Source organism: Canis lupus, chromosome 23 (genome assembly GCF_048164855.1).
Source record: "Canis lupus baileyi chromosome 23, mCanLup2.hap1, whole genome shotgun sequence".
In the NCBI taxonomy this organism is placed as follows: Eukaryota; Metazoa; Chordata; class Mammalia; order Carnivora; family Canidae; genus Canis; species Canis lupus.
This window is the reverse complement of record NC_132860.1, coordinates 12,735,997-12,755,553: the sequence shown is the minus strand read 5'-3', so window position 1 is coordinate 12,755,553 and position 19,557 is coordinate 12,735,997. Positions and strand designations below refer to the sequence as shown.

At 45.7% G+C, this 19,557-nt stretch overlaps 1 protein-coding gene across 4 annotated transcripts in view; it reads left to right on the top strand.

The window, feature by feature from the left end:
* The window catches only part of INSC (INSC spindle orientation adaptor protein), a 118,941-nt gene extending 107,164 nt beyond the window's left edge, over positions 1–11,777 (top strand). For 2 of the 4 annotated variants that reach the window (XM_072793965.1, XM_072793964.1), the window contains exons 11-13: positions 3,663–3,818; positions 5,257–5,333; positions 11,201–11,777. In XM_072793965.1, the coding sequence (XP_072650066.1) occupies positions 3,663–3,818; positions 5,257–5,333; positions 11,201–11,329 (362 nt within the window). In that variant the 3' untranslated portion in view covers positions 11,330–11,777. Of the gene's footprint in view, positions 1–3,662; positions 3,819–5,256; positions 5,334–9,975; positions 10,117–11,200 lie in introns of all 4 variants that reach the window. The other 2 variants (XR_012015533.1, XR_012015532.1) reach the window with 2 other exon arrangements.
* Positions 11,778–19,557: the final 7,780 nt, after the last annotated feature.

Here is a 19,557-nt window from a genome sequence, read left to right as displayed (position 1 = left end):
CCCCTTCTGTCCGCACTCAGAGCCTTAAGTTCAAGTGGTGAACGGCAATGGATATCCAGAGGCCCATGGATTTGGGATTGGAACATCTGGCCTCTGTAGAGGGTTTGATGGTTTACAAAGGGCTATTGATGGGCTCATTCAGTCAGCAGTTAGAGACCTACTACATGCCTGGCATTGCACTGAACAAATGCACACAGAGATGAAGAAATCCTTGGCTTTGTCCTAGGAGAGCCCAACTGGAGCCCAAAAGTGATAACATGACATAGTGTAAGATCGACAATAAAACACTGCAGCAGAGGGCAGGGGGTTGCCACCAGGGAAACTGGAAACAGACTGGGCTTGAATCCTGGCCCTCTCAGTTACTAGCTGTATGACTTCCGCTTTTCCATCTGCAAAATGGGAATGCACCTACCTCGCAGGGTGCCGGGAGGATGAAGACGGAGCTTGTTACAAGAGTATCTAGGGCAGAATGGGCCCTGTGCCAAGCGCACCTGCTCTTTCAGGAGACTGGCAGGCTCAGCTGAAGAGCCTTCGATGAGGAGATTGAGTACAACAGTGGGCAGAGCTGGAGGGACCGGCAGGGCAGGGGCGGTGATGCAGCCAGGGCCTGCTGGAGCTCAGTGGGATCCTGGGCGGAAGGGGACAAGCGCTGTCGGGAGAACCGGACTTTGAAAAGCAGTCCTCTTACCAGGCTGCGTGAGACTCTGATGTGTCCTGCCCTGAATGCAGCCTGGTGATCTTGTCCCTGTCCCGCCCCGAACTGTGTGTGAGTGTTGGTGATGGGGCTGGAGGAAGGAGGCCCGGCTGCTGTCACCCCTACACTGGGAGGCAGGTCAGGGCAGCCCAAGCTCTTAACTGTCAACCCCATGACATCAATAGCTTTCCTTCGACTTCTCCCTCAGAGGCTGGGACTGAGCCGGAGAGAGTGTTGGGGAAACAGGGCATTGGGGGCTGGTCCCCGAAGCTGTAACTCCCAACCTCCAGGCAACCTTTCTGGCATTGAGCCTGGCCTGGCCTTTGGAAACACAGTCTAGATTTTTCTAGGAAGCTCAATTTCATGGCATCTTATTTTTTTTCTAGTTAAGACAGATGAAGTATATATATACATATATATATTAAGATTTATTCATTTATTTATTCATGAGAGACACACACACAGAGGCAGAGACATAGAAAGACGGAGAAGCAGGCTCCTCACAGGAAGCCCGAAGCAGGCCTCGATCCCCCGACCCGGGATCACGCCCTGAGCCCAAGGCAGACGTCCAACTGCTGAGCCACCCAGGCGTCCCGACGAAGTATATATATACTTTATTTATATACTATAAATATATTTATATATATAACATATTTATATAAAAATAAATTTTATACATATTTATATATATAAATACTTATATATATAAATATATGTGTATATATATACACGAAGTGTATATATATATACTTTATTTATATACTATATATTGTATATATATCCACGAGCCCTGTCTGGTTTAAGTTCTGTGCTGGCAAGATTCTCCCCCCCCCCCCACCCCCGCGCCAGTGCGGGGAAGGGGATGTGGGCAGGGGCAGTTAGGAAATACCTCCCACAGAAGTATATATTTATAGGAAACTTGGATTTTATACATTTGTAAGACTCTTCACCTGAATGCATTCATATTCATTCATTTGATATTCAGTGAGCAATTTGACTGAAGATTTGTGTGAAGCCGCTTTCTAGGTACTGCATCTATTTCCATGCAGGAAATGGACACACGCCCTTGTGCCCTGGAGCTTACCTGCTGGTGTATGAGAAACTATCTGATTCCTTGTCAGTTTGCAGGTGCAAAGGGGGAATTGGGAAAGTGGCTTCTTTGTGGGCACCTGAACCCGGAGTTAGTAAAACTTCCTAAGCCTGTGGCACTTCCTAAAGTTGTCATTTTGATGTCCCCTGTTCATGTGCCCACAGGCCATAACATACATACCTCTGGATATTCATGGTCGTGACCTTGTCTTAGGGACATTGTGGGCATAGGGAGCCTGAAGACTATGTTTCATTCAGTGGCCTGGGAGAGGGTTGGGAAGAGAAGCACCTTGCCCTAAGCTTAGTGTGTGTGGTGGCAGAGGTATTAGAGACTGGGTCCCTTGAGCCCGCAGGAGGGAGAAATGGGTACTTAACAAAACTCATCAGAAAGAGAACCCCTCCCGACTCCCCAGGACTGAATAATCTCGGGGCCATACTAAGTAACTTAACAGCCCCTGTGCGTTGAGATCCAGGAGAATTAGAAATGACATCTGGTTCAAGTAAGATTCACAGAGGCATGTGGCTGAGGTCCTGGACTGGGGCTAACTCCTGTGTGCACTTGGGAAATCATTTTCTCTCTCCAGATCTCAGGTGCTCTTCTGTGAAATGGGGGGTAGGGTGGAGAGTGGGGTTGGGCTAGATCTCTAAAGGCCCTTTGGCTCCCCAGTCTAAGTCAGAGGTTGCAAACTTAGATACCTATAGAACCAGACAGGTACTATCCATGGATGATGTAGGCTCAGCAGGGACTGGGCCAATCTCATTTAAAATAGCAAGCTGTTAATAAGCTTTAGCGTATCATTGTCAGGAAGAGCTGTGGCCCCCATGTCAGATAGGAGGTAATTTTTTGGAAGCTGGATTTTAATGGAAATCTGGGTTTTAATGGAAACTTCCCAACTTTCATAATAACAAGATTTTTTTAAAAAAATTAGTGTGTGGAGCAACAGAGCAAAGTACAATATATCCACGGGCCCTGTCTGGTTTAAGGTCTGTGCTGGCAAGATTTCCCATCCCCCCCCACCCCAGTGCAGGGAAGGGGGTGTGGGCGGAGACAGTTAGGAAGTACCTCCCACAGAACACGGACTTTTACTACAACCTGCAGGATGGGAATTACTTAGTTGGAGTGTGAGAGGGAAAAGGATATCCTTGTGGAAAAATTAGGTGGCCGGGGCAGAGGGTGAGAGTGAATGTGGGTATGGGTTTGTAGGACAATCAGAAGATGGATCTGGTTTCATGGGAGGGTGGGAAGAATGCTCAGCTGACCAAATTCAGGCCCTACCCAAACCTCTCAATTCAACTCTCCATCCTCCGCCAGTGCTAGAAGCCCCTAAAACATTTGATCTGCTGCTTGTCCAGCCTAAGGTTTGGCTCACCTCCCACGGGGGGCCCATCACCTCTCGACCCATCTCAGATGCAGCTGGATCAGAGGCGAAGTAGTGACAGAGAAGAACCAGATTACCTGAGTTCTGAGACCAGCTCCCTGGCTACTAACTGTGCGACCCTGGAAAAGAGACCCTGCTTCTCTTTGGGCCTCACAGTGAATTATACAGATACTTAGTTCCAGAGACTATTGGGAGGCTTTAGGGATCATGCATTTATTGTGCATTCAGTGCAGTGTCATGCACATAATAAAAGCTCAGTAATAGCATTTAAAAAATCAGAAGGGAGGCCCTCCCGATGTCCCTTCCAAGTAGAGTGACTTAGGCATGGAATCAGAGATAGCCCCAGGGCAGGAGGAGAAGCGGTGGCCTCATCCAGTGCCTTCCCATGGTTGAGACCTCCTAAGTCTCGGGCTTTTGCAGCCACCTATCCAGCTGGCCCCGGGGTGGGGGACAGGCTCCCCGCGGGGGCAGGTGCCAACTGTCCTTTGCCTTCTGCCCAGGGGTCCAGCTTATCATGGGCATGCTGTCCGAGAAGCCAAGGTCTGGAACCCCTGCCGAGGTGGCGGCCTGTGAGCGAGTCCAGCAGAAGGCCGCGGTGACTCTGGCCCGTCTCAGCCGAGACCCAGAGGTGGCCCGGGAGGCCGTGCGGCTGAGCTGTAAGTGGGGCGGGCTGTGGCAAGAGTGGGGAGGTGGGCCTGGGATGGGAGCACCCCCAGTTTCGTGGTGGCGACAGGGGACTCACAGCCCCGCTGGCCGAGGTGACCCCACTCTCAAGGTGCCAGAAAATGCTGGCATGGGGGCCCAGCATGTGGCCCCCCATCTAGCTGGTAAGTTTGGGGCCAAAACTAGAGGGAATCAGGGCCTGGGGAGGCTGAAGTCGGATGGAACAGCCACTCACCCAAGACTCCCCGCTGAGAGCCCTACCCCTTCATGCAGTCGTTCTGTTTTGTCCTTCACTCAGTTATTCACTTATCTACTTGTTCATCTATTCATTCACTCATGAACTCATGCTTTTGTTCATTCGTGCACTCATTCACTGCTTCTTTTATTCACTTTTAATTCATTTATTAATTCAGTCATTAAATCACTTGTGCATTCAGTTCGTTACATGTCCCCAGCGAGTCTTTTCGAAGCACCCACTCCCTGCTAGACTCGGTTCTGAGTGCTCGGCCTAACACCCTGACTGTGCATTGTCCTGACCACGGGGGCTTACAGCCTCATGGGGTGGCAGATATGGAAAGACAAAGGTGCCCTTGCATACCATAGGCCAGTGTTCAAAGCATGTCCGAGCCACGTTTGGCACAGGGGGGAAGCAGCTCACATTTTTCCGGGTGGTTCGGGGAATGTGTTAGCAGGGAGGTGAGCCTTCAGCTGTGGTTTGAGGCTTTATTCCAGGGTGATGGTTGGGGAATGTATCCCAGGAAGGGGCCCAAGGATAGGATGGTGTTGTTGCCTATCGTGCAGGTACCTGGCAAATAGCATGAGGTGGCCCCAGGTTCTGGCTCCAGAAAGACTTTCTGGAAGATAAACACATAGAATGTGTCTGTACACCTTTTATTAATATCTTACGAGTTGGCTCTTTGTTTTGTTTTTGTTTTTTGGAGTTTGTAAAAAGCCAATTTACATTGAAAAGCAGAGTCATTTATTTGCCTTTCCTCTATAAAGGCCTAGGAAATATTAACCTCCTCAATCTGGAGTTTTCTATAATCTTAGGAGCAATACATTTTCTGACTGTAATAGACAATTGGGAGAAAAATGGGAAGTCCTGCTGATAATGATATAAGCATTAAATATAGTTCTGGCAAAATCAGAAGTACTGACACAGGAAGTTCTTTCTCAGAGGTCCCAGTACGTTCTGTTGCAGCTCTCCTAAGCTCAGTACTGGCCCTGAGCAGGGTCTGTTCAGACCCAGGGGAACAGAAAGTCTCCACTACAAGCTCCTCCAGGTGGGTTCAGCACCTTTTCTCTGGCCAGGTGGTGAGCTAGTGGGGCCCTGGAGTGACCCAGAAAGCTGTGGGTGGGGCCAGGGGGAGCACCTCTGGGTCAGGCCTGGCCAGGCCCGTTCCCATCCTTGTTCTTGTGTGTCTCCCGCAGGTATGTCCCGCCTCATCGAGCTCTGCAGATCGCCCTCCGAGAGGAACAGCAGTGATGCTGTGCTCGTGGCTTGCCTGGTGAGTTCCCCGTATCCCCCCGGCTTTCGCCCTGGGCTTTGGGGCTGCAGACCAGGGGCCAGGAGAACTGGCGATGCCTTGGCTGGCTTGAGTAAGCCATGAGACTTCTCTGCACTCAACTTTCCTCTTTAAAATGGTGATAAAGGTGTTTCATTTAATTCACAAAACTGTGAAGAAAAGGGATGCCTGGATGGCTCAGTCAGCCGGTTGGGCATCTGACTCTTGATTTTGGCTCAGGTCATGATCTTAGGCTCTGACTTCCCACTCAGTGGGGCACCTGCTTGTCTCCCCCTCCCTCTGCTTGAGCGCTCTCTGTCTCTCTCTCAAATAAATAAATAAATAAATAAATAAATAAATAAATCTTTAAAAAGATGAAAGATAATGATATGAGGTCATATATGTGAAAGATGGGGGGGCTAGGGAATCCCTCACACATACTTTTAATAACCATGAACGTTTGAGGTTCTGAGGAGTCTTAACAGCAGCTCAAGACCAGGGTGGCTGGTGGGGAGAATGTTGGCAGGTGGTAGTGATACATGGTACTTGCAGCAATGGAAGGTAGGGTATGGAGGTCTCGTGTCTGTTCCAAAGGGGACACTGGGAGAGAAGCCTTCCATCCTCTTCGACAGGGCCCCTCTACTGGCACTCTTCCAGCCTCGTAGCCACCCCCCTCCCTTGTAGAGTAGGACTGGCAGCAATAGGACAGGACAGAAAGTGTTATTTGCCAAGATCTTCAACTTGAACCAAAGCAGCGCATCTCACGAGATCCCCACCCAACTTCTTGCTGCTTGGAGCCACCATGAGAGACTCAACTGTACCGATGGGAATGCGTGCTTTGTCTCTACATTCCTCCCTGCTGGGGCTGGACTGAATCCCCAAACAGAGCTGCTTCCAGTTGGAAGCGTGAAGAGGCCGGGAAACCAATGTATAAATGGGTCATTTGACTTTCAGAAGGGAGTGCCCAATTCTTGGTTGGTCCTTAAAGAACTCGAGGGGGGAAGTGAGGGATCTGGAGGGCCTTCAAGCCCCCACTTTCTCTCCGTCTCTCCCCCTTCCTTTCTCTCTCCCTCTTCCTCTCTGTAAAGCCCCCTCCACACTCTATCATTTTTTAGACGAAGCTCATCTCATTTTTGGGAGCTCCTGATAGGCATTGTATGGTTGTAGAGACCGGAGGGCATTGCGGTCAGACACACCTGTCTTGGTTTTGCCATTAACGAGCTGCGGGACAGTGAGTAGGTCACTAAGTGCCTGTAAATCTTATTCAATAAATATTTACTGAGTGATTCTGTGTGCTGGGCACACTTCTGAGCTATGGGGACACAGCTGTGTGTGTGTGTGGGAAAGACAAAGACAAACATCTCTGCTCTCATGGGACTTTGATTCTGGTACATGCAGAACAACTTTAGCTTTTTGGTGCCTTTGGTGATCTGTTGGAGCTTCTGGATCCCTTCTAAGAATAATGTTTTAAATGCATAAACCAAAATATATAGAATTAAGAAGGAATTATTACAATAATTATTGGAGTATTTATGTGATATAATTAACATATGTACTTTTAATTAACATGTTAACTAAGAGAGATAGCAGTGGGTCTAATGAGTATTATAACCTTGACTAGAAATGAGCATAAATGCTATCTGAGGGTACCTCCAGCAAGAGTTACTGGGGTATGAGAGGATCTGTGACTTTCCTTGGCACACAAGTTGCAGGAATTGCTGTGACTTCATGGTTGGTGGCTGCACTGAAGGGGAGGCTAAGCTTCAGCTGGAGGTTAGTACGTGTAACGAGGTAATGTTTTCCCCAGTTGAGAGAACTTCTTAATCCTGTCTCGCTCAGTGAGTCAAGTGGAGAGAGTTAATGCTGGGCCAACACAATCGTTGGCCCCAATCGCCATTATCTCCAACGCTCGGGACGCCCACAAGTGCCCAGCACCACGACGCCCTCAGGTTGTAGTGGGAAACCAGAAAGCTCCATGCAGGCCTGTGGCCACAATTCTTTGTCCATCCATAGTGTTAGTTTGAAATAAAACATGTACAAGGGCTTGGCCACCATCTTCAGTCACGTGAAGGACTTTTCCAATGGAAAAGGTATTACATTTCCCCTGGAGGATGGCTCATGGGATGCTGAAGAGAGCTTCTCCCTCCCTAATCGACCCTTCCTGTGGCTGCTGGGCTAGTTCTAATTTTACAGTCACGATGCTTCCATCATTGGCCCTTCCATGGTCCCCCATGATCTGTGGCCTACTGTCTACAGCCCCGTGCCTTCTGGCTCGAACACAGGGCTGGGGCCCAGATCCATCTCCTCTGTCAAGTGTCCTGGGGGATGCCTGTGGCTCAGAGACAGGGAGTACATGGGCATCTGGGCCTGCCGGCTTGGATTTTGTTATCTTCAGTGGGAGGTAGGTTATGGGATCTCGTGTGCTGGGTATTAAAAGGGGAGGGTCTTGGAATTCAAACACAGGCCTGCCTAATGCTGAAGGTCTTGGCTTTGTGGCCAGACCTTCTTGTTTTCAGTCATGCCTTCTCCCCCATGTCTTAGGGCACTGGTCTTGCTCCCTTGGCTCTTGGCAGATCTTTCTTCCCCCCCTTAGTCTGGAACCTTCTTAGGGCTGGGGACCTTTTCTAGCCCTTGATATCTCCATAGGACCTTGGCTTTGGTGACTGTTTCTTGCCTGGTTGAGGGACAGATAGACTTCTCTTCCCACCCCGAGGCCCCAGAATTGCACGTGGTGGTGATTTGGCTCCCAGAAGGGGTTCCACATTTGAGTGTGGCCCCCTGGCTGCTGAGATAGGGGCCGCTAGGAGGCTGGCCTGGCAGATGGAGTTGGAGGCTACATCTCCTGCCTTCCCCAAGGCCTTCTTCCCAGCGTCAGAGGCTCTCTTCAGGTGGAGGGAGGACATTTCAATTATTGTCTCCCACATCTGGGAGAATGGCAGTGCAGATTGCCTCGCGCAAACAGAATTGATTTTTCCTTAATGAGGCGGCTGTCAGTGGGCTGCTGGGCTTGTTTAATGCTTGGGTGTTTTCAGACTGTCTGGGACTGAGATCCTGGGATGACTGGCTGTTAACCCTCCCTGGGAAGCAGAAGCCCAGAGACAGGCTTCAGAAGGGGGAAGGGTCCTTTGAGCTCTGGGACGCTGAGGAGGGGGTGCTCTGAGTTCCTTTGGATTCCTGTCCTGCAGGCCTTCTGGGGACCCCAGGGAGATGAGGGTGTCCATTGACCTTTGTGTTTCCAGGTCTGTTTCTAGTTCATTCATTCTTTCCCTCTCCCTCTTCTCCCCTTTTATCTCCCTCTTCTCTTTCTCTCTTTCTCCTTCTCTCTCTCTCCCTCTCCTCTCTCTCTCTCCCTCTAAGAAAAAAGAACCACAGGCCAGGGGGTGCCTGGGTGGCTTAGTCAGTTAAGCGTCTGATTCTTGATTTTGGCTCAGGGCAATATATCAGAGTGGGTGAGATGGAGCCTCGCATCAGGCTGTGCTCAGCAGGGCGTCTGCTTGAGATGCTCTCCCTCTGCCTCTGCCCCTGCCCCACTTTGTCTCCCTTTCTCTCCCTCCCTTTCTCTCTCCCTCTTCATTTTATTTTTTGCTTTTCTCTCCTCCAGAGCTTGACTTCTTTCAGGAGTTTTTCTCTCTCCTTCTTTCCCCTCAGCTCTCTCCGCCCCCCCCACTCTCTCCCCTTCCTCCCTTTATGGCTCCTCACCTTCTCCTCCCTCCCTCCTGTTTGCCCCTCTCCCCCCTCCCTGGGCACTCTCGTTTTCTTTGTCACCATCTCTCTTTCTCTCTTTCTCTCTCTCTCTCTATCTCTCTGTCAGGCTTGATGTTTCTTTCACCAGCTCATCTCCGCCTCTCTGTTTTAACTTTGCCTTCCTGTCCCACTTCTCTGTTGTCTCTTTTTCTCTGTTTCTCTATTTTCTTCTTCTATCTCATTCTCCTCGTGAGTCTGTTTTCTCTCCATTTCTTTATCTTTCCTCACTGCTCCCTCCCTCTTGCTTTATGATTATGATGTAAAATATATCAATGGCTTCCTAGGCTCCTCTGCTGAAGAACTCAGGTTCCATTTTTTACTGTGACAAGTCAAGGGTATAGAGTTATTTTTCCCAGTTGGAGCCAAGAGGAATCAGAAAGTGCTATGGAGTTCAGCCTCTGTAGCCCCTTGGGGGAAAACAGCCCCCAGGAGAGGCAGGACACACTACTGAGGGACAGTCTCCTAGAGTCTACTTCTTGCCACTAGCATTCCAAACCCCGCTCAGGTCCCTCTCCTTGATCCAATTTGAACATGGCAGCCCCTGTTCATCCAACAACCAACTTAAGCCTTCCTTTCTTTTCACTGACTTGGTGGTTTCTCAGCAATAGGTATAGGTCATGAGGGCTCATGTACTCAGTATAACCCCGTGCCCTGGGTCTGCTCCATCCCTACCGTGTGCACGGGTGTGAGGGTCCTGCAGTGGGACTGCTGCTGGGTGATCTCGGGAAGGCCCCTTTCCCTCACTGAGCCTTCATCTCCTCATTTCCAAACTGAAGATCATGACACCTACCCTGTAGTATCCTGTAAGGATTAAATGAAATACTATGTGTAGATATGCAGTAAGTATTAGTATTCCTTTTTTTTTTTTTTTTTTTTTTTTTTGCTTTTTCTGCCATTCCAGATATTCCCTTCTCTTTGTTTCTCGGGCAAGGGCACCCCTAAGCTCTCACCTTGTTCCCTGCTGTGAACAGAAGAGGGAAGGAATTCACAGTCATTGAGCACTTAGTATGCACTGCCTCAGCGGACTGAGAGAGAGGCGGAGGTAGGTGCGCGGCCCACATTTACAGTTTCAGGTGGCTCTAGCAATAAAACTCCATTTTAAAGCATTTCATTTTTTCTTTTTTTTTAATTTAACATACATTTATTGAGCCCTGTGCCAAACCCTGTCCTTCCTCTGTGGATACAGAGAAAAATAAAACAGAGTGTCTATCTTTGAGGAGCTAAGAGTCTAGTGTGGGAGACAAACACCGAAAAACCCAGTAGCAGTCAAGGGTGAGAAGGTTCAGGTCAGCCCAGGGGCCATGAGCGTAGAGAAGAGGGAAGGACTGTCTCTGCTTCAGGGAATCAGGGAAGGCTTCACAGAGGAGATGATGGTGGGCCAGCCCTCACAGGGTGAATGTACCCGCTGGCTAGAAAAGAGTGAAGAGGGACTTTGTGCCATGGAGAAATGCTAAGCAAGGGCATGTGGACATAAAGCAGGATAGAGCACTCAGCGAGGAGTGAAATGCCCAGCACAGGGGGACCTGGGCAGTGGTGTCATTCTGCCAGCATCTGTCTTTCCCGTGCAGAATCTCCATCTCCTTCAGCTTTATGACCTTCCTTCCTCTCTCTTTCCCCTCCCATAATACTTTGTCAGAACCTTGCTGAATTTATGAATCAATATCCCTTGCTATTCTCAAGCAACTCTAGGGACCTGGAAACAAGGCTGTAATACCATTGAAGCTTCTGGTAGTTATGGTCTCTGGAATGAACAAATCTTGAACTTAAATAGTCAGTAAGTTGACCAGACTTTTTAAATAACAGATCTTTAGGACAACCAGGTTTCTGAGCTGATTGAAAAACCAAAATGGTGAGACCATTATTAAGATCATGAGGGCTTTCAGATGACATCCACCATAATGACCATGGTACAAACCAGATGACCAAGTGATAAACTTATCATAGTGACCAGGTGACCAAAAGGACCACGTCCTTAAGGTGCCAGCTGACCAAGGTGATGATTGACTCAAACTGACTGATCAATGTGCCACTTCCAGAAAAGCACCTCCCAGGGCAGTTGAAGGGAATACATGCATCCGAGCAGAGAACCTGGCCTGACCTGTGTCCTCTGTTCTATTTCTCCCCAGGCTGCTCTGCGTAGACTGGCTGGGGTCTGCCCTGAAGGCCTGCAGGACTCTGACTTCCAGCAGCTGGTCCAGCCCCGGCTCGTGGACTCTTTCTTACTCTGCAGCAACATGGAGGAGAGTTTTGTGTAGCAAGCGTGGGAGAGGAAAGACATTTGGCTCCATTCTCTTGCCCTCTCTGAGTACATACCTGTGAACACACCTGAGTATGCACCAGCTTCCTCACCTCCTTATTTATACTTAATTTATTTTTTATACAAAATGGAGAGAGGGCTAAATATTCTAGCAACACCAGCAGGCAGTGTGTGGGCCTGGGAGTCTTCTTCGTTTTTATTTTTGACTTCTGTGACTTTTCAGTTACAGATATTGAAATGCATAATGCCTAATACGACCTATTGTCATGGGCAATTTCCCTTCATCTTGCTTTCTCTACTCTCACTATATAATCTTGCCTCATTTCCACTCCCGTTTGGAACTAGAGTATGTTCACTGCCCAGCAGTCTTTTGGCTTATTTTTTTTTTTAAACATTGGCTTACTCCTTTCTAAAAGATGTTAAATAAATTTCATAGTTGGACAGAAGACACTAGAAGGAAGGTTTTATTCTTTAATAGATGAAATCGTACAAAATGTGTCTTGTATTTTCAGATTAAATCACATCTTAGACTAAGTTCCTAATTTATAAGGTGTCATGTCACAAAATCCTTTCTAACTATTCAAACTGTGTAGAGAGTTGTATCGTTTTCACAAGTGCATGAATGCGTCAAGTTCTGAGAATTTAGTGAGAAATCAGAAAGATTTCCAAAAGTCCCCACAAACTCAGTTTCCGTATGCTTTTCTGCTCTTGTATAATTTCCTGGGGACTAGGATCCTCAGAGGAGGTGTTAGTATATGATATCTTTTTGAGAGTGTACTTGAAAGTGTGCTGGAGCTGGCTCATATCAGCTTGCAAGGGACAACTGTGAGAATGTCTCCCCCATTCTGCATTCAGTGATCTCATTTTGGTAGCCTGAGATTGGCAATGGTGAGAGTATTTACATCTCAGAAACTAGATGATGTTATAACTCAGAGATTTTTTTTTTTCCGGAGAGCTGGTTTACCAATATCATTTCTTGAAAGTATCACAGAAATCTATAATCCTTCTGAAAGGCTTAATATCATCATAAGTGATATGATTTTATACAATTCAAGAAACATTTCTTGAATTCCTATTACTATTCTAAATGAGTTATCCTAATGTATCCTGTCCTGAGTTGAGCATGTCACTCAATTATCTTGTTTATTCTGATACTAATCACATGAGATGTCACTATACTATTAAATCACTTGCCCAAGATCACTAACTAGTAAGTGGTGCTAGGATCTGAACCCAGCAATGTCTATTAGCAGAACCTATGCTCTGAAGTCCTACACTAGGTGACGAAGGTGACGTCAGCATCCTTCCACCTGAAATGATGAACATAATGGTGATAGTCATAACAATAGCAAAGTTATTATACAATATTTAACATGTGCCAAGCGCTTGTTTAATATCATTCTATATATTCTTATGAGTATACATTAATACATTAATATTTATTACTATATATTATTTATTAAATCCTTATGCAACTCTGTGAGGTAGTTATTCTACCCATTTTACAGATGAGGAAACAGAGGAAATTGCTTTTTTTTTTTTTATTTGAGACAACGGAGCTGCTATAGTAAGTAAATGGCAGGTCCTGGATTCAAGCTAAGGTCTTCAGAGTGCTTGTGCCAAGCTTCTTCGAATAAGAGTTTTGATATATTTCACTGGGTTATGCAAATTATCTAGACATTGACACCTTTCTTCATATGATAACAAATTTTATTAGTATCACTTCTGATGTCACCATTGGCTTGAAAACTCAAACTTTATCATTGCCAACAAACACTGTCGGTTGTTGTGCTTGAGGTGACAAGCTCACTTTATTTGTTTTTGTGACAATGTCTGCCAAATATTGCAGTCTCAGTAACCATAGTTTTTCTGTCAATTATTCTCTCAAGTAAAAACAGTATTCCGTGGGAAGCAATGAGTTTCCTCTGTAATTCAAACAATCACACAAGGGCTTTTTTTCTCGAAACTGATACACATCCTAGTTCAGCACACAGCAGAAGTGCCTTAAGTGTAATTCTCATTTTAGCACCCAGAAAATGAAAAAAAAAAAAAAGATGTCTACCGAGGGGTCAATATTTAATAAAGTTCATGATTTGTACTGCTTCACCAAGGATATTTCTAAGTGAAATTGGTCATTGAAAAAGGTACGTTAAGTGGTGACAGTAAAGAATACGATGAGTGTAAGAACAGGTTGGTACTGCTACCTTGATCATATCAAGGTATAATTTTACCTACCATTGCTCTCGTACTATTAGTACAAACAGCAACAAGTGACAAAAGGTAAATATCACATGATACTAAAGAAGACCAAAGTTGGAAGACTGACACTATGTGACTTCAAAGCTTTCTGTAAAGCTACAGCAATCAAGACAGTGTGGTATGGTTGAAAGAATAGACAAATAGATTATACAAACCGAATAAAGAGTGCAGAAACACACCCCCATAAATATAGTCAACTGATCTTTGACAAAGGAGCAAAGACAGTAAAGTGGACCAAAGGTAATCTTTCCCACAAGTGGTCCTGGGACAACTGAACATCCACATACAAAAGGAAAAAAAAAAAATGAATCTAGTTACAGACTTTATATCCTTCATGAAAACCCAAAATGCATCACACACCTAAATGTAAAACACAAAACTATAAAACTCTTAGAAGATAGCAGAAAATTGAGATGACTTTGGGCACAGTGATGACTTTTAGATACAACATCAAAGTCATGACCCATGAGAGAAATAGTTGCTGAGCTGGACTTTATTGAGGTCGAAGACTCCTGCTCTGCGAAAGACCATGCCAAGAGAATGAGAAGACAAGACATGACTGGGAGACAATTCTGTGAAAGACCTTTGGCAAAGGTCTCATTTCCAAATATACAAAGAACTTTTAGAATTTGACAATAAGAAAATAAACAGCCTTATTAGAAAATGAGCCAAAGACCTTGACAGACATCTCACCAAGAAGGTAGATGGCAAATGAGCAAGTGGAAAGATGCTCTATATCATGTCCTAAGGAAAATTTTAATTAAAACAATGATGAGATACTACTACACACCTATCAGAATGGCCCAAATTTGGGACACTGACAATGCCAACTTTGGCAAGGATACAGAGCAACAGGAACTTTCATTCATTATTGATGGGAAAACAAATGGTACTAGTCACATCATGAGACAGTCTGGCTGTCTCTTACAAAACATATTCTTAAAATACAATCCAGTAATCATATACCTTGGTATTTACCCAAGGTAATTAAAAATATGTCCACACAAAAACTTGCACATGGATGATTGTAGCAGCTTATCCATGGTTGTCAAAACTTGGAAGTAACACGGCCTTCAGTAGGTGAGTTGATAAATTGATACATCCTGACAATTGATGCTATTCAGCGCTAAAAAGGAATAAGCTTTTAGTCTAGGAAAAGACAAGGAGGAAGTTTAAATGCATATTACTAAGTGAAAGAGGCCAATGTGAAAAGGTTACTGTATGATTCCAATTATATGACATTCTGGGAAAAAAAATCCTATGGAGCCAGTAAAAAGGTCAATAGTTGTCAGGAGCTTGGGGGGCAGTGATAAGAGCTCAAAGGATTTTTAGGGCAGTGAAGATACGCTCTATAGGATACCTACCATATGGCAGATCATGTTATTATACACTTGCTCAAACACCAAGAGTGAACCCCAGTGTAAACCCTGGACCCTGGTTGATGATGATTGTGTCAGTATAGGCTTATCAGTTGCAACAAATGTACCACTCTGGTGGGAGATGTTGACAGTAGGGAAGCTACATCTGTGTGGGGACAGGGTGTATGTGGGAAATCCCTGTACTTTCCTCTCAATTTTGCTGTGAACCTTAAGCTAAAGAAATAAAGTCTTCATAATAAAAATAAAGAATAGGAAGAGAAGCTCCAAGACCGAGGGAACGAAGAGCCTCTTCAAAGGCGCTGGGACGCAAATGGCACAATGGAAGCTTCCAACTGAAAGTTCCTTGGGTGAGAGCACTGGGCCCCTAGGGGAACTGCAGCTCTTTCACGTCCTTTCTATGGCCATATTCAACTTCAGAACGATTACTGTACCTGTGACAACATCTTTTGTAACACCTACAAATGCATGATGTTACACAGAAGGGGAACTTTATTTAAAAATCAAAAGAGGAGGAGGAAGAAAAAGAAGCTGGACCCCAAACTCAGGCCAAAGACTTAAAGGCTTTGTTTTTCTTTTTTTCCTTTTTAATAATGTTATTCGGAAAGAGAGAACTTTTGAAAAAGAACATTTGAAAGTGGGAATGAAAGGGTGACATCAAGCCACGATGGAATTTATAGTTAAAATCCACAGTAGCAGGAGAGCGCCTTGCCCTTCCTCTGCAGGCTGCAACGGGTGGGAGGCAGGACGGTGTGACGTGGTCTCAGCCGAGGAGACCCTCCACGTCCCTCCATCCCACAGCAGCCTGCAGTGCAGATCGGGGGCTGGCTGTGTCTGTGACGGCTCCTGGGCTCCCGGGGGCAGGGAATCCCTCTCCAGGACTCAGGGCCAGGTGGGCAGGAAGGAGCCTTTCCTTCCAGCTCAGTGGAGCTCAGTGGCTCCACCTGAAGTTCGCCCCCGGGGCCAAGCGAATGCTGATCCCATTGAGTGTGGGCCTCTGCCTGCAGTCATTTTGCCATGTATCCCCTCTCATAATTCTCACATTTGTGAATTAGTTATTACTGTTAATATTCCTATTTATACCTTCCATTACAGATGGGAAAATGAGGCTTGGAGAGGTTAAGTAATGCTGCCAAAATCGAATTGTTGAGACAGATGCAGGCATTGAACCCACGTCTGTCTAACTTCAGACGTTTGTTTACTGGGAAGAAAGCAGGCACTTAGCATGAGGCCCCTATTAGAAGGTAGATACAGCTCTGGACTTTCGAAGAATCTTAATCCTTCAGCAAACATACCATAAGGGTCTGCCCTGCGGCCCAGGAAAGAAAAGTAAAAATGAGTAAGTGCTGGGATTACTTGTGGTTTGAGTTGTCAATAAGCCAGTGCCCTTAGAAAAGCTGTAAAACATGATGGTTAAAACAAATATGAGCTCCGCAGCCTGTTTCATTTTGAATCCTGGCTCTACCCCTTACTCACTGTGTGACTTTAAGCAAAGGCACATAACTTCTCTGTGCCTCAGTTTTCTCGTCTGTAAGATGGGACAAGGATAGTGCCTTAATCATAGAGCCCTTGTGAGAATTAAATGTATTAAGACATGGAAAAGGCTTAGAATAATGCCTTATGACCAATGCTCAATAAATGTGGCTGCAGTTATCATCCCCCAAAACCCACCTTTGCATCTATTCAGTTGCCTGGTCCCTCTTGACAGTGCCTCAAATATAAACCCATAGTGTATTAGGAACAGACTTTAATCCTGCAAAGGATGTAGGGACTATCTAGTCCCATCTCTACATCCTACACTTAGGAGTAACAAGACTTGCCTAGAATTACACAGCAAATTAATGGAAGAGTTGGGACTTGGAACCAAGAAATTACACCTACTATCACCAGAGCTGGCATTTTTGGAGCACCTGTTCTGTGCCAAGGCACTGTAACATACCTGACTTCACGAAATCTCTAAAATGACTGTGTTAAGTAGTCATTATTAATCCCCTCTTATGAATAAGGAAACTGAGGTTTAGAGAGATTTTATATCTTGCCCAACGTCACATAAATGGCCATGGAAAACGACTATCTGGCCCCAAAGCCGTGATCATAACACTTTGGCGCACATACATTTTATTACATCCACGTGCACATAACCCCAAACACCATGCTTCGTCTTAAAAATAAAAGTACAAAAAAAATAAATAAAAGTACAACGTTTTATCAAATTCTAAACTTTCTCCTTATTTGAGAAAAAATAGTTTTCATTTTTAATTAAATACTTTTTAAGCCCTGACACTTCTTAAAATGGCAGTAACGGATACGAAGATTAATTTCAGAGGGAAAGAGAATAGGAGTGAGACAATGAAATACAACTTAATCAAAATAGAAATCCCAGGCAGTTCCTGATCAATACCAGTAAATTGTCTAAAACAGCTACTCTTTCGTCTAGTTTCAGAATAAAGCATCAAAGAAAAATCAAAGTAGATGCTCTGTGTTATCAATTCCATTTTTAAAGCAATGACAGCCTTTGAAAACAATTGTTTTAAAATTCCTTTTTGCTAGAGATTTCTGATGGTCCCTTTGTAGAGATCCTATTTGTCTATACCCTTAGAGTGTGTGTGTCTGTGTGTGCGTGTGTGTGTGTGTGTGTGTGTGTAAGATAGGGGGGTGGAGATTGTCTCTGACTTGAGACCCTGCAAGGAAACCATGGGGTCCAAATAGAAATCCATAGAAAAATCCATAAAGGGCTATTTGCATGTTTTCAAATTTTGGATCACATGAAAACAAGAATCTGGTCAGTTTACCTACAGCATTTACATGCCATTTTCTTTAAAGTTTGTGGCTTCTCTTCCACTTTGAGACTGGGTTAGTCTCACTGAGCCATGCTCCACCACCTGCCTGAAAACAGTCACTTCTCCCATTCCTGCAGGCCACAGGGACCGCTTTGACAGCCAGGGATGTGGGTGTGACTACTTATGAGTGAGGTTCCTCAGGCTTCCACCCTCAGGGAAGGTCAGTTGGGGAAGAAGCTTTCAGGGTGTCTTTCAGCTCCATCTTGTGGGCTTGGCTGCCCCCCACTGCCCCGAGCTGTGTTGCACTCTCTGCTAAATCCACTCTTGCTTTGGGTACAAGGTGGGGGAGGAGCATGCTGTTTTCAGGGGTCTTTGAAAAATTTATTCTTTAGACTTCATACACATTAAAATGTAATAATGACCTTACCTATACGACCTATACGTTTAGAGTACTTTTTTTTTTAAAGATTTTATTTATCCATGAGAGACACACAGAGAGAGAGAGGCAGAGACACAGGCCGAGGGAGAAGCAGGCTCCCTGCAAGGAGCCCAATGTGGGACTCGATCCTGGATTCCGGGATCACACCCTGGGCCAAAGGCAGATGCCCAACCGCTGAGCCACCCAGGCGTCCCCGTTTAGAGTACTTCTAAAGTTAAAAGTTCACTGGGTGTTATACTATATGTTGGCAAATCAAATTCCAATAAAAAAATATACAAAAAAAAAAGTTCATCTGGGGCGTTCCATTTAGATGGTTATGAGAATTGCTTCATACGACCCACCTAAGGTAATTCGCTCGCCTTGGACCTGGGTGGCACTTTCCTTATGGAGATCCATAGAATTTCCAATTTTGAACAAGACATTTAAAAGGCATATAGCGGGGCATCTGGGTGTCAGCAGTTGAGTGTCTGCTTTTGGCTCAGGTCATGATCCCAGTGTCCTCCCTGCAGGGAGCCTGCTTCTCCCCCTCCTTATGTCTCTGCCTCTCTCTCTGTGTCTCTCATGAATAAATAAATAAAATCGTTAAAAAATAAACATAAAAAACTAAAAGGCATATAGCAGGCAAGAGAAGTGAAGGTCTTTCCTTAAAACTCACATCCAACCTCATTTCTCCCCTCCAAAAGATAAATCCCATCTGATTTTCCAGCTTTTTCCTCAAGGGTCCCAGTATCTGGGAATGACATGGAGTTCTCTTAGGGGTTCCTTCAGATAATGACAAAGATGTAGGGACACAAAAGCAGAAGGTGCTCACGGGTGTCAGATGTCATGCCATCAAACAGGAAGAAATGGCCCTGGGTGAAGGCAGCCAACCTCTCTGAGGTCCCTCATCAGGAAGGCTCCCATCACCCCATCCATGCTGGCACCTCTGAGTCAAATGACCAGTGGACATTTTCACTTTTTCTAAGAGCTCAACCAGGATGGCCATGCCCTCGTCTATCTCCTGGCCCCTGAGTTTGACGGCCACGTGGAGTACTCACACGTGCTTTCTCTCTTCCCCACGATTGGTCACATGTGTGTCCTTCAGCTCTGCTGTGTCTTTTGCCTTTAAGATCAAGGCCTCCTTCACTTTGCTGAACCTCAGTTGAGTCCTGGCTCGGGCAAGGGAGACCCCAGAGAAGTAGCTGAGGCTTGGGGAGGCTCACTTGCAAGAGACATAGGAGCCAGTTTGGAGCTTTCATGTTGCCACTTAATTTCTTTTTGTAGAGTTGGCTTCTCACTAGGATTATTGAGCAAAGCACAGTGGGGTCAACCTCCTTCCCCAAAGACCATTCTAGGAGAGTCGGGGAATGGGACACAGAGCTCATCTCCAGCA